This window comes from Zootermopsis nevadensis, unplaced genomic scaffold (genome assembly GCF_977971745.1).
Source record: "Zootermopsis nevadensis isolate Lab colony 2312 unplaced genomic scaffold, Znev_1.0 Znev_ptg000013l, whole genome shotgun sequence".
Taxonomy (NCBI): domain Eukaryota; kingdom Metazoa; phylum Arthropoda; class Insecta; order Blattodea; family Termopsidae; genus Zootermopsis; species Zootermopsis nevadensis.
The window spans coordinates 6,026,355-6,039,908 of NW_028259145.1; the positions used below are offsets into that span (position 1 = coordinate 6,026,355).

Here is a 13,554-nt window from a genome sequence, read left to right on the forward strand (position 1 = left end):
ACTGAATATGGAATTACTTTACTTCTGACACATTTTCTTGGAAACTTTCCTTCATCTTTTAATAAACACATTTCAGAAGTTGGCTCTGCTCTGTCATCAGGTGAAACCATATAATTTTGTTGGGTCCGTAGGAAAGAAATAATTCCAATCCCCAGACAACACTGGTTATAATCAAGGTACATAAACTGCAGCCATTAAAGATCCGCTGTGGGAAGTAAGAAATTGTATCCTAAAAATTTTAAATTGGATCTTATGACCACGAAACATCAGTACTACTCTTGTTACAACCACAACCAATGAAACAAAAGTCATGAGATAGGTGGACGGTTAGCCAAGAATAAAGTCAATATCAGAAATGACGTGTTTTTTTAAAATCTTTAATCAGTAGGCAGTATACATCTGTCTAATGACTCGACTTCATCAAAAACCTTTAGATAAATCTTTCTTGATTTGTCTTCTGAGAAAGCCCCATTCAATTTTTCGGTTTTCTCTTCTGATTACTATTTCAGGCAGAATAGGTTCAGAGCTGCAAAGCAACAGGATATGGCTTTCCTTGGAAATTGACTAGCAATAGAAGCTGGCACAGTTAGTCTGTATATAGGATTATGTAAAATCATTGAAATTGTGAGCAAATGGAAGCATCTACAGTAGTATATGACCATTCATTCTAAAGCTAACATTGCCCTGATGCCTGGAAAAATAGAAGTTTTGTGATGAGACTTAAAATCTGATAATTAAGACAGTCAGCTCCTGTGAAACAGTGATCAGTATCTACCAGACTAAATGGCACAACATCCAAAGACAGCACATTCTCATAAAAACAGGGTGTCATAATTTTTCTTGTAATATTCATGAAAAGCCATGCTCTTATCTACACTTATAGTACAATGTTTTTGTGTTGAACAGTCCAATGGATAGTATGTTGGACCAGTATCAAAATTTCAAGTCACTAGTACTTTGTTCAAATGCCATCATTAAAATTGATATTTCTGTTACTTATTTGTTCTTTACAAATTATTTAGCAGATACAGTGTCACATTTTGCTTCATAAAGTAAAGGCATTAATTAGTGTTTCTCCTGCCTTAACAGAAAGATACAAACGTGGTTGTCTTGCTGTGGATTCACTACTTTATTTGAAATCCAACTGTACAAAGGCATGTACCACATAGCACAATCTGAAGTTTTAGCCATAGCATGTGGTCCCTCTTCCATCAGAACTTTGTTCCTATTTGCTACTTGATTTTTCCTGCCTGCCAGAAAAAAAAAGCAATCAGTAAAGAGTGAATCAAACTTACAGATAAGGATATATTCTTCTTTTTCCGGTTTAACAATGTTTATACATTTTCCGGTACCCTTTACGGGTCCCCAACTTCTTCAGTTGGCTTGATCTATGGATCGGTAGGACTCCTTGGACGAGGGATCGGCCCGTCGCAAGGCCTCTACCTGTACACAGGACAACACAACACAGAAAAACATCCATGGCTTGAGTGGGATTCGAACCCACGGTCCCTGCGACCAAGCGGCACAAGGCCCATGCCTCAGACTGCGTGGCCACTGCGGACCCCGATAAGGATATATTAAAAAGAAAATTTTAATGGATTTTTATATCAAAGATTTTCAGATCATGAAACTGATGACAGCAGTAAGAAGAATCCATAATATATGATGATAAGTAAATACCAATGACATGAAGAAATATTACTTAAGGTTTGGTATGAAGACGTGATAAGAGATTGTGAACGGAATGCAGCATATATTTATTAATTTCATTCATAATGTTCAATGTCATTATGTTACTCACTGCACATACTTAAAGGACTTATCAGGAATGATGAATTCATACCTCTGGTTGCATAACAAAACCAGGTTCTGAACAGCTGTGAGTGTAGATGCTTCATTCTGGCCTGTGACCAAATGTCTGTCAACCACAACATGAACACAATCAGGTTCACTGGTCGCAAAGCTTGCCCCACGATCACGTACTGCATCTTCAGGTATGACTGCCAAACCCGCAAAGTCTGGCAGTCGAGCAAGTTCAAACACTGATGACTGAGAAAAGTAAGAAATCATGTGACACAAACTTCTGCTTTTTGGATATTTAATTTCTATGCCATATAAAGAATTAAAAGTGAAAAATAATCTGCACAGCAATGAGCTTGTGTAGAAATTCCATTACTACTAATTACTACTGAATTTTTTGAGTGCACAGTAAGGTAGTTTTTAACGTTTTTGGGGAAATTAAAAAAATTGTTTTGAGATATAAAAAGTTCAAGTTTTCCTTCCAAGTTCCAGGAGCTGAAGGTACAGCATTACAAAACTGATCGTGAGATACAAAAATAGTTCAATGTAATTAATTATGACATTACACGCAAAAGATATCTGCGATCCAGCGTGAAAATGCTGTGTAGTATAATTATTGTTTAAACCAAAAGGAAGTGAATTACGTGTTTAAAGGGAGGGCAGAACAATGACATATTGCCACATTTTACAGTACATAATGAAAAAAATATTTTAATTTAAGAAACAATACAGTCCACATGCTTTGAAGGAGTACAAAACATTGCTATATTTCACCTTACATAAAGAAAGTTATGTAGTGTACATTTTTAATACAATAAAAGTAGTCCTTACAGCGAGTACAAAACCATAAATGTTATCTTTCATCTAATAAAATAAATTAAGTATTGCATATAGGATTATAAGAAAGTATAACAGTACATAATAAGAACTTATGTACACATGCATTTCTGGTAGACTTCAGTAAAGTAAAGTAGTACTTTTGTCTTGGTCACATTTTTAATGCTTTGCAGGCAAGATCGCTTTTTGCATGATGAAGTTGTCTCCCTAGGAGAACCAAAAATATATCATAGAGATGTTTTGAAACATTTCTGGATTTTATTCCTAGTACATCTTCTGAAGTATTAAGTCAAGACACAAAATAATACTCATTCTCTGATTTACTTCTGCTGTAGTGACCAGATTGTTTTGGGGAACTTGCTGTGTGATTGCATATAGAATGTTCAGTTTTGTCACCTGTAGCATGATCGTTTTTGTTTTGAACAGAGTGTAACCAAAACCTCATCTTTCATTTGTCTCTGTAGGAGAGAGGCTTTAATTCTTGGCTTCTACTGACGATGAATAATAATTTTCCTGATTCTCTGTGAAGAAAACCTATGAACCTCTTTTAATTATAATATACCACTAACTCTATGGTAAAAAAATGTAATTAGCTCAACTCATCTAAAGTTCTTGTTTAATTCTAAACATATAATTTACATACCACAAATTAATTCATGACACAGTAAACATCAGTCAAGTTGACCTGTTCCAAATGCTGTTCGATTTTCTTTCCAACTCATTACGTGAACAACAGACTGAAGTTGAGTGTGTCTCTTTCCTATTGAGCGGATACTTTTCTTCCGTGAGAACTGCAACCTCAGCAACTTCTAATTCCAACATTATTAATAAAATAAAAACCAAACTTGTTAAAGACAATTAAAAAGAACTAAATTTGGAATGAAATCAAATGAAATGTAATGTATATTTACTTGTAATAGCTGCACAGTATTCAAGGTCAAATCCTGGCAAGAAAATGTATAATCGAGGACACTAATTTGTTACGCTATTGTTGGTACTGGGAATAGAAATGTTCTAATTTTCACTTTATAGAGCTAATGTAAATTATTATTATTTATTTACTGCAATTGGGTTTGCACCCGGTGGCAGTGGTCCTTACACTACACAATTACAACAAAATACATATAAACAGATTTCTTTGAGTTTAAATTAATACCACACCATGGCATATGGGGTGGAGGTATAGCTCCATGCACCCTAATGGTGATAGTGGTTGTTGTGGTAATGGGTTCAAAGGTGCATCAGCTGCTATGACTATTTGCACCTGTCTTCTTAATACAAACAGTATGATAAATATAGGCCTGCACAGCATCAGGGGACCTTCTAGTCCGGCGTTTCTCAACCTACGGCACACGAGCCAATGTTGAGTGGTACGCGAATTAAGTAAGAAAATCAAAAGATAATATTAACATAAATGTTTTCCTTGAACGCATTTGGTAAGTGGCACATTTAATGTGTTAAATTAGAATTAGTGGTAAATAATAATCTGTGGCGTAACAGCCCTTGAGAGCCAAAGCCGACTAGCTGGCTGCTGGCCTCACGTTCTCATGCCTAAGCAGAGGTGAACGATCATCCAACCAGATATAGGGTGACGTGTGGTCAGCACAACTAACCCCCAGCCATTGCTAGTTTTCATAACCGGATTACGTTACCCATTATAGCTCCCCAACTTCCTCACGATGCTGGGTTGACACTGGTCGAAAATCTCATAAGAAATTTCTTTCCCCGAGACTCGAACCAGCGCGCGTTCCGCATCACCGGTCCGAAGCATAATGCCTCAGACCGCGCAGCTATGGCTCAGGATAAAATTAGTGGTACACCAGTGAAAAATGGTGAGAACCCCTGTTCTAATCGATTAAATCACAACTACCAGTGAGTGGTCAGAACTGTGTAGCCAGACTAATGGTTACATGACTGTCGGAGTGTCTGCACTACTGGGGCCCCTAATAGGACTCTATGCGGATGTGCATTACTGTGGTCCACGTTCGACACCTAGACTAGCATACAGGGGAAGTAAGTACACTCAAGCTTCATCTCTGAACTCTCTATAAGTTTGAAGATGCACTAAAATCATGGGGTAGAACCATACCGATAAGGAATATCCCTACAGGAGTTTAGTGGGATTAAAGTCTTTGTAACTAACAGGTACATAACCCTAAAAGAGGAAGAACTGCTGTGATAAATGCATGCAGATGTGGCCAAACCATTAGGACAGTCCAATGCTGAATATGGGGATGATGTAGCAGGTGTAGGAAGCAAAGGGGACCAATGAAAAAGACGATTACAGGGTGGTACAGATAAAAAACAAAATTTGTAGAAAGTTAAATAAAAGTAAGTAACAAATGGACAACAGACAGCCCCCTTTGCATCTGCCTGTAAGGATGAAGACTGATCTACCTCAACTGGATCCGGAGATCTTCAATGGTCGTGAGAGATGAGTTTACAAAATCAATGTACTAACTACAGTGAAACCTCTATCCATCGTTCCCGGAACTATCGTTTTCCCGGATGCATCGTCCGTTTTGTTCGGTCCCGAATACATCCCATATAAAATAATGTTACATTTTCCCGCTTCTATCGTTCCTCGAACTATCGTTTTATCGCATCGATCGTTCAAAAATCTTAGTCCCGTCCCACAATTTTCCCGCAATGATCGTTTCTGAGAATTTAAAATGCTGGGTTTTGAGATAAATTAATACCGAAAGACGCACAATGTTTTTGGAATACACAGTAGCGGTAACCTGTTATGTCGCCCAACCAGCACATTGTTTTGGAATGAGGGTCAGCGGTGCAGGGGTGATAGTTGGAGTGAATGGCGGTGCTCATTGTCAGAAATTTTACGATTTTAATTAGGGTGCACTCATATTTCGTTCCAGCGATGCCAGATGGCATGTGCAGTGTGAATTTCTTCACAAATGCTTTTATTACAAGTACAAAGGAAAGGCTGGCGGCACTTTTCATTCTTCTGGTTCATCTAGTTTCCAGCGGTTCAGGGTCTTCTACAGCTACGTTTCGTTGAGTTCGGCAGTAATAGTATTTCCATTCTTCCTGTTATTGTCCGCAAAGGGGGTTGGAATGGTGAGGAAGACGAAGACGACGAATGCGAGCCCGAAGCTTTGCCGAGTTTTGCCGAAGCACACGCTGCATTGGCGAAAGTGAAGTCGTTCTTTTATGCGCTTAATATTAGTGAACGTGACGAAGAAAACATTTTGAACGTGGAAAGTGCTCTGTTTGGTCTAAAACGTAAAGTTTCAACAAACCAGTTGTCCATTAAAGACTTTTTTGGTAAAAAGAATTAACTTTGAAAGAGAAACATTGTTTTTTTTTTAAATTTTAATGCTTTCCCGCATCTATCGTTTTCCCGCATTCATCGTTTTTATTTCCCACCCCCGCCGAAAACGATGCATCGAGGTTTCACTGTAGAAAGTTTACTCACCCCTGTTAATGAATATGTTTTCAATCCCCAACTTGAATTCTCTTCAACTTGTGCAGACAACAACCCTGCTACACCAAGGCCAATGGCACATATCAACTCTGGAATTTACAAAGAAATGTGCCATAAACTCCCTAATTCATAATTGGAGTTGATGATTATCATTTTTAATTTGTTCACTATTGCATCTCCTTTCTGACATTTGGATGTGTGCATGTATTCATGTCTGCAAAACAAAATATTTATACACAGAAATGTTATGCATACTCTGTCACATCTTTTTGCAGTGTTCACTGCTACCATAATTTATAATAAATGGAACTTTTTACTTTTCTTAGTAATGATAGGAAGGATGAATAATTTGCAGGCTCATGTCTATTGTATATTTTTATATGGTAGTGTTGCCATCACTGACCTCATGGTCAGAAGAATTAGCTCTACTCATTTAAGCTGCTGATTTAATTCTGTATGCATATGAAGTATACAATTACAAATTCATTGCTATATTAAAAAAATAGTTAAGCTCGTTGGTTACAAATTATATTGGCCCCGTTCCCTTTCCTAAGTCCCTGAAGTTAATTTAGATTTTCTGATTCTAAGAATTTTGGTTGCTTTACTCATGTTGGTCCTTGGCAGGCATTCTACTGCCAATTGGCATGATAAGCCAGCATCTTGCCCTAAAATACTTTATGTTCAACCGACACTGAATGCAAGACAGACTGTGTGGGGCTGTTTACTGTCCAGCAGGTAGTTTTCTGCAGTGATAGTTTCAACCTTAGAAACTTTAATTCCTATATCGTTCATAAAATAAAATCCAAAATTCTTGTGCTAAAAATCAAACTTGTTAAATATAGCTCATTCCTAAAGTGAAAGTAGTCCCAAATAACTTATATGTGCAATAAAATCAAAATGAAACAATGAAAATTTGCTTTTAAGAACCACACAATGTCTTAGACATGCTCGATGTTAAGCAAAGACTGAGCAGAAATACAACAGCCAGTAACAAAAGTTATAATGTGAATAATTCATTGCAGATGCATTTAGATAAAGCGTAATTAGACTATAAACTCAGCACTTTAAAAAAGTTTGTATAATTTGTATTATATAAAACGGCTGTGAAATTTTAAGCCAGTTAGTTAACAATTACACCTTATAATACTTCACCACAGCAACATCTTAGTAACTGTCCCCATACAACACAAAAAACTATGCTTATTCATTTACTGATAAAAATAAAATAACAAAAATGTAATGAAACCTACATACCAATTATAGAATCATCATTTTTCAATGAAGGTTAATAACTCCAATGTAAAATCCCCTGTATATCCATCATGTTTTTAATGTACAACAATGTACATACACTCTAAGCAAAGACTGGAGTTGCTTACTTTTGTCTCTGATGAACTGTAAAATGATATGGCCCAGATCCTTGTTGTTTGCAAGGTCCACCGCAGCACCAGGAGCATGAGGAATTACTAAAGACGTATAACGATTTGCTGAAAATAATCCAACACAGGACATGTGATTCTACTTCCTTTAACTACAACTAATTTTACTCTAAAGTTTAATAACAATTGTGTACTAGTAGTATTATATTTTATTTAGACATTACTGACTGACTGTGATTTAAACTACAACAAATTCTATAAGTTGCTGTATTCTGAATATTCATTTCTAAAATTGAATTGATAATTGCAGAATTGCCCAAGTCAGCTTTTTAAACAAATCAAATTGTCTAGAATGTGTGCCTTAGTCTTTGTTGTGTTTTAATTTCTTAACTTGTGCTGAAGTCCACACTGTTCTCCACTGCTGACTCAACACGAAACTCCTGTTCACATGCAACTCATTCCACAACTGAAGACTCTAAATTCACAAATCACTAGCCTTCATATAAGCACACAGAATGGTCTACGAGTTTTGAGAAACTTCTCAATAGCCCTACGGTGTCTGGCACCACTCCCGGTGACTTGGAGTTCTGCTGAGCTCACTCAGAAATGTCTGAGAACAGAGTATCATATAAACATCTTTCATCTTTTGTTCCTCTTTCCACGGGCAGCACAATACACAGCTAGCCCATTGTGTCGACTGACATCACCTCTTGCTGATCTCACATGCAAAACTGCTTCCTCCACAAAGATGCTTGTCCTGAAAACCTCTAGGTATGGTACTAGCCCACACACAGTCATCACATTTCATTGACACTCTGGTGCTTAGGTGTGGCCTTAGCACTGGATACCACCCATTGCAACTGCTCACAGAGCCCTCAACTCCTGTGAGGTTGGGGTTCCAGGTCATGTACCAACACTGTCTGGTTCACAGCAGCCCAGGGTGGTGCATCCAGTGAGCACCTGGTCTTTGTCACTTACATTCATGACAGATACCTTCAGCTGAGTTTGAACCAATGTCCTGGCAAGGTAGAGTCCTTGGTGGGAAGTATTCAGACTGGGCTCCACAAAGCCATTCGCTGCCTCCAGGGGCCCCATAGCTGCGTTATCACCACTCTCTTGCATGCGGCTGAAATCAACTCGTTGCTGGCTGCAATAATCCAGGAAGATTATGGCTGTGCTCCAGGTCTCCACAGTGATACTTCTTTTCGTCCCAGCTGTAGCATATGGAACCACAAGTCCACCAACGTGGGATACTGCCAAGGACGAACTTAGTGGCTTCACCCTGTCTGCACTGGTCTCTGCATTCCTGCATCCTCTGGGTGTCTGGCCCCCGCTACTGCCAGCTGGGTCTCACTTGTGACGTGGCTTTCAAGTCATGTCGAGTTGTTTCTATGTCTCGTAGAGCTGATTAAATATCCTGTTGTGCCATTCTTATGTTGTTGCATCTCCTGTAACTCACAGTTCAACTCCTCACGACTTTCTGAGTCTGTTACAAGACCACATTTATGACACCCTTCAGCTGTTTGTCAAGCTTGTCCATAAATTTCTCCTTGAAGTCATGTGGCTTTGATTTTGGTGTTTATTTGTTTTCATTGCCTCTTGGTTGGCATGCATGTCATTTTTCATTGTTCTTAACTGGCTCACTATCAACTGTAGCGCCACATCCATTCATCCTGCTTCTGACACCAGTTGTGATGTTACCAGTGACAAGACAATTCTTAACAATGACTTCACACTAATACAAGTGCAATGACAAGAGTTGTGATGTAATCAGTGATTACGTAATGGGTTTTCAATTTAAATTAATTTATTTCACACAAGAATGAGTACAACTGATTATTTCCTGGATTAAAGTCTGTCTCTTCTCAAATAGCAGCCATGGTTAACTGGATTTAACACCTCTCTGGGTTGTTGCACTGTATAGTCTGGTAGTTTACAGAAATTTTAGAAGTGCTTACTGCCTCCTCCAGCCATGAGAGCCTAAAATCTCACAGCTGCCTTCTACACTGTATTGTTCTTGTAGTTTCCTGACCCTGGTCAGTAATGCAGACACTGAGGCGGCATACAAATGTACAGCACTCCGTAATCCACGACTGCTGCTTCTAGTTGATGAATTCAAGACTGACTCTTTACTTTTACATACACCAGAGATGGTGCTTTGGACTTTTCAGTAACTTCCAGAATGATCTATACTACCTGAGGTCCAATATTTGTGTCAATATATGTTTAATATATTTTACATTTTATAGGAGAATATGTAATGCGACAAAGTAGTTTTTAATTTCACACAAGTCAAAATCACATAACACAGGTTAAATCTGCTTCTTCCATGTTTACATAATGCTGTTTTCCAAGTAAAGCCTGCTTTATTAAGTAGCTAATGTGAAACTTACGATCAATTATTTCCAAACTCAAAGGGACAGCAAATGGTTTTGTGCGAAAATCATTCAGCCATCGTCGACTCTGATCATCTTGATTAATGAACTCTGGAGTCTTTCCCTTATAACAAAAGAAATTATTTATTACCCATCAGAGTGGAACAGGAAATCAACAGTAAAAGTGAGCCGTGAAATTTTAATTAATTCCTGTGAGCAACACTGAAAGCTGAAAGGCTGAGTATAATGTAACAAAACTGAGGCACAGCTGTGCACACACAAACACATCAACGATATGAATTTTCTGGGCAAGAGCAGTAAAGAAAAACAAAGGTTTGATCACCATCAACACAACTAAATAAGGTATTTATTTCAATCATGATAATAGAACATTAACACTATATGTTTTGCCATACTGCCATCATAAAGTACGCTGTGGATATACTGAATGTCAAAAGCATGTGCTAAAATACAAAATCAATGATGGTAGGAGTCCATACAATTCAAGTTCTGGTAGTATGTTGTCTTTCTTTCAATGCCTATATTGTATTTGCATGAATACTCATTTAAATTGTGCAGCTGTATATTACTTGATTGTATGTTTCAAAATTTACATGTGGAACACATACCAACAGCACTGGAAATAGATTGTGATATTCAAAAGAGAATGTGTAATTACTACTTGTCTGTAGGGCATACTGGGATACTGGGAACGACCCGTTCTTCAAGTGCCTGAGCACTGCGGGTCCCAACTTTTCGTTGGCTTGATCTATAGACATTCGGTAGGACTCCTTGGACGAGGGATGTAGTCCAATAACTTTTGTTAATGAGCAAAAAGCAATCATCAGTATTATCATACACATACTGTATTATTTTTGCAGCATTGGCAAGGCTAGAAGTGATGGATGCACATATTGAATTTATTTTTCCATACTTTGTTTTCAATGACATTCAGATTCAAAGGTTCTGTGTTTAAAACTGACTGTACATAATTTCATTTGGGGGGGGGGGGGGGGGGGGGAACACAAACAACAAACAAACAAACAAACTAGCTAACTAACAAACTAACTTAACAATGATTTTTGTTCCTAAAAGTACACCCATTACTTACAGCAAATATTAATTAGTATGCCACCTTTCAAAGGACTATTTCTAAGATCTATGATTTCTGAAGGTATTTTATAAAGTCTCAAATGACGATGGATAGAATACAAAATAAGGGAATTAGTAATATTAAAAAATTATAAGCCACAAAGATTAAAAAACAGGATAGCCGTCAAAGAGACTTTTGGATAAGGATTGAATGGGTTCACAAGTGACCCAACTCTTTATCTGTTAGATACCAATAATGATAAGTAAAACACAAATCATGAATACTCTATAATGTACTAAATAATACCGCAACATAACGAGTTATTAGAATACAAAAATCATTATACATTCTACATTAGTAGTTCTGGGACTTAATATGTCACAAAGTAAAGTAAAGTAGTAAAGGATATGACTTGTCTATACCAAATATGTCCGCACAAACATGGCTCAAGTGACTGAATTGTGGTGGTGGTATAACCATTAGCCACAATATAATTTCAGTTACATCAAACAAGACAGCACAATCTTTACATCAGGTGTGGAGAAAATGCCAGTGCCAAAATTTAGGTGATGTTACTTGTAAGATTAGTTCTTATAGTTACTTATGATCTGTTATTTAATATTTTGATAAATGTAAATAATGATTGCAACTGAAATGACAATGTGCCACACATTTAATTGGCAATATCATATTTTAAAAGTTATTAACAGATAATAATTGTTGTAATAAAAAACTTACTCCAGGTGTAGCAAGTTGAACGGTGAATGCTGAGTGAGTCAGAGTAAAACACTGGATAAAAGACTGTGCAGACACACCTGAAATAAACACAAAAAAGAAGAACCGAGAATAATTTACTTACCAAGTAAATAACAAATGTAGTACTGAAAATACTAATGCCACAGAGGAGAGTGCTTCTTGGGAAGATGATAGTCAAGAAAATTTCAGTCATTTATGGAACTAAATGTTCATTACCACATGCACAAGAGCCCACCACTGGTCCCTATCCTCAGTCAAGTGAGTCCAGTCCACATTCTGCTCAGAATGCATGTTCTGCCCAAAAAACATGCGTCGCTTGTTGCGAAACTTGTCCCCAGACACAACGGGAGGAATACCATTTAAAACCAGTTTCCAAAAGTAATGATAAAATAGGAAATTACCTATATCCTGTTTTTAACATTAATCACTTAGTAACAGCTGACAAACAATTTCACCAATTCATAATACAGAAAAAAGCCAATATCTGCAGTCCATGGCAGCATTCTAAACACTCAGTTGTCAAGATAATCCATCAACACCATGACAACTGATAAAACATTTGTGGTTCCTCTATTTAACCTAGTTTCTGCCTGTCCTGGCCAGCAACGCAGTTTCATTTTAGCGTCTCACTTACGAAGCTTTGCCAATGGAAGGCTGACCTATCTCCTTGGCACCTCAATTGTTGTCAATAACAGTGTTTATGACAATGTACAAAGATGCAGAAAGAAAGTGTATCATTGCTTAATGTACAGCTCAGACCTGTTTTCACAATGTTAAACTAACTGTGTTGGAGCAGTAGCGAACCAGTTCATAAGAAATTTTTGGTTCACATTCACAGAGCACAAGGGTAGCTCAGTCAATATAGTGACTATGGACTGGACGACCGAGGTTCAATCCCCGACGGGGGCAGAGGATTTTTCCTCTATCCTCTGCGCCCACACTGGCTCTGGCCTTACCCCGCCTCCTATCTGATGGGTACCCATGTCCTTTCGCGGGGATGAAGCGGAGCCGGGAAGTGACAGTAACCACTCACCCCATCCAGTGCCGAGGTTAAGAATGAGAATGAGCAATACGTCTTCTAGCATACCTTCTTTGCAGCTTGGCAAGACGACAAGGCAGCTACGACGTCCACTAGTCGAATTAACAGCCATGACACTAATTTTTAGCAAAGAGAAAAGTATATAGAAAGTAATGAATCGTTCACGACATTTAAGCAGTCGAAAAATGAACCACTGTTCCCGTCATTGACCGAACGAAAGTCACTCATTGGTAAGATTCCTAATTAGTCCCTACTGTGGTTGTCAATGCGAACAGTGCCTATCTTCCACGGCCGGAAATATAAATTTTACTTATAGAAACATCCAAATAATTCCGATTAAACAAAGAACCAGTGTTCACGACTGTGCATGTCTTCGCTAAGGGCAACTGACGGGCTTGACCTTCGGTAGGCACAGCGTCATGCAGACAGTGAATCTTCCGCCTCTTAGATCATGAGCGATCGTTTCTCCTCGATTCTGCCACAGAGCTGACTTGTTCCTTGCATATGGTCATGTGATCTCTTTCGCAACCTTACCCACAAAGGGCGGAATTACTATTGCCTCCAGAGACATGATACCGTATAATGACACAAATCTTGTGTAAACCATTCCCCGCGAAACGCGTCAATATTTGCCCAAGCTGGTAGTTTGCCTCCCCGTATTCTAAAAACTGTTATAAGACAGTAAAATTATCTGTTAGTTAAAACATAAATTTGTTATAAATGTAAACATATGCAACTTTTAAATGTCAAGATATGAATATGAAACACCAGGGGGGCGGAGACTAATTATCGAGATGAATTCATGATACTAGGATTTCATGCCAGTCATC

At 37.9% G+C, this 13,554-nt stretch overlaps 1 protein-coding gene across 2 annotated transcripts; it reads right to left on the reverse strand.

Annotated features, from left to right (window-relative positions):
- Positions 1 to 361: 361 nt before the first annotated feature.
- LOC110828927 (glutamine amidotransferase-like class 1 domain-containing protein 1) lies at positions 362 to 13,232 on the reverse strand. 2 transcript variants are annotated; one of them, XM_022062138.2, is made up of 7 exons: positions 12,773 to 13,223; positions 11,668 to 11,744; positions 9,855 to 9,960; positions 7,462 to 7,569; positions 6,074 to 6,171; positions 1,844 to 2,049; positions 362 to 1,250 (listed from the first exon to the last, which is right to left on the reverse strand). In XM_022062138.2, the coding sequence occupies exons 1-7, from the start codon at positions 12,834 to 12,836 to the stop codon at positions 1,226 to 1,228; spliced, it is 684 nt and encodes a 227-aa protein (XP_021917830.1). In that variant the 5' UTR covers positions 12,837 to 13,223; the 3' UTR covers positions 362 to 1,225. The 2 variants fall into 2 exon arrangements, with proteins under 2 accessions (XP_021917830.1, XP_021917831.1); XM_022062139.2 differs by lacking the exon at positions 362 to 1,250 and adding an exon at positions 3,281 to 3,446 and having other exon boundaries at positions 1,843 to 2,049; positions 12,773 to 13,232.
- Positions 13,233 to 13,554: the final 322 nt, after the last annotated feature.

What these genes read in the sequence shown, in the direction of transcription:
- LOC110828927 (XM_022062138.2), bottom strand. Translation starts at nt 12,836, where the DNA reads ATGGCTGTTAATTCGACTAGTGGACGTCGTAGCTGCCTTGTCGTCTTG. An exon ending in ACAGTTCATCAGAGACAAAA is followed by an intron (nt 6,172 to 7,461) that starts GTAAGCAACTCC and finishes TGTAAATTCCAG; the next exon opens with AGTTGATATGTGCCATTGGC. An exon ending in AAACATATTCATTAACAGGG is followed by an intron (nt 2,050 to 6,073) that starts GTGAGTAAACTT and finishes TACTTTTCTCAG; the next exon opens with TCATCAGTGTTTGAACTTGC.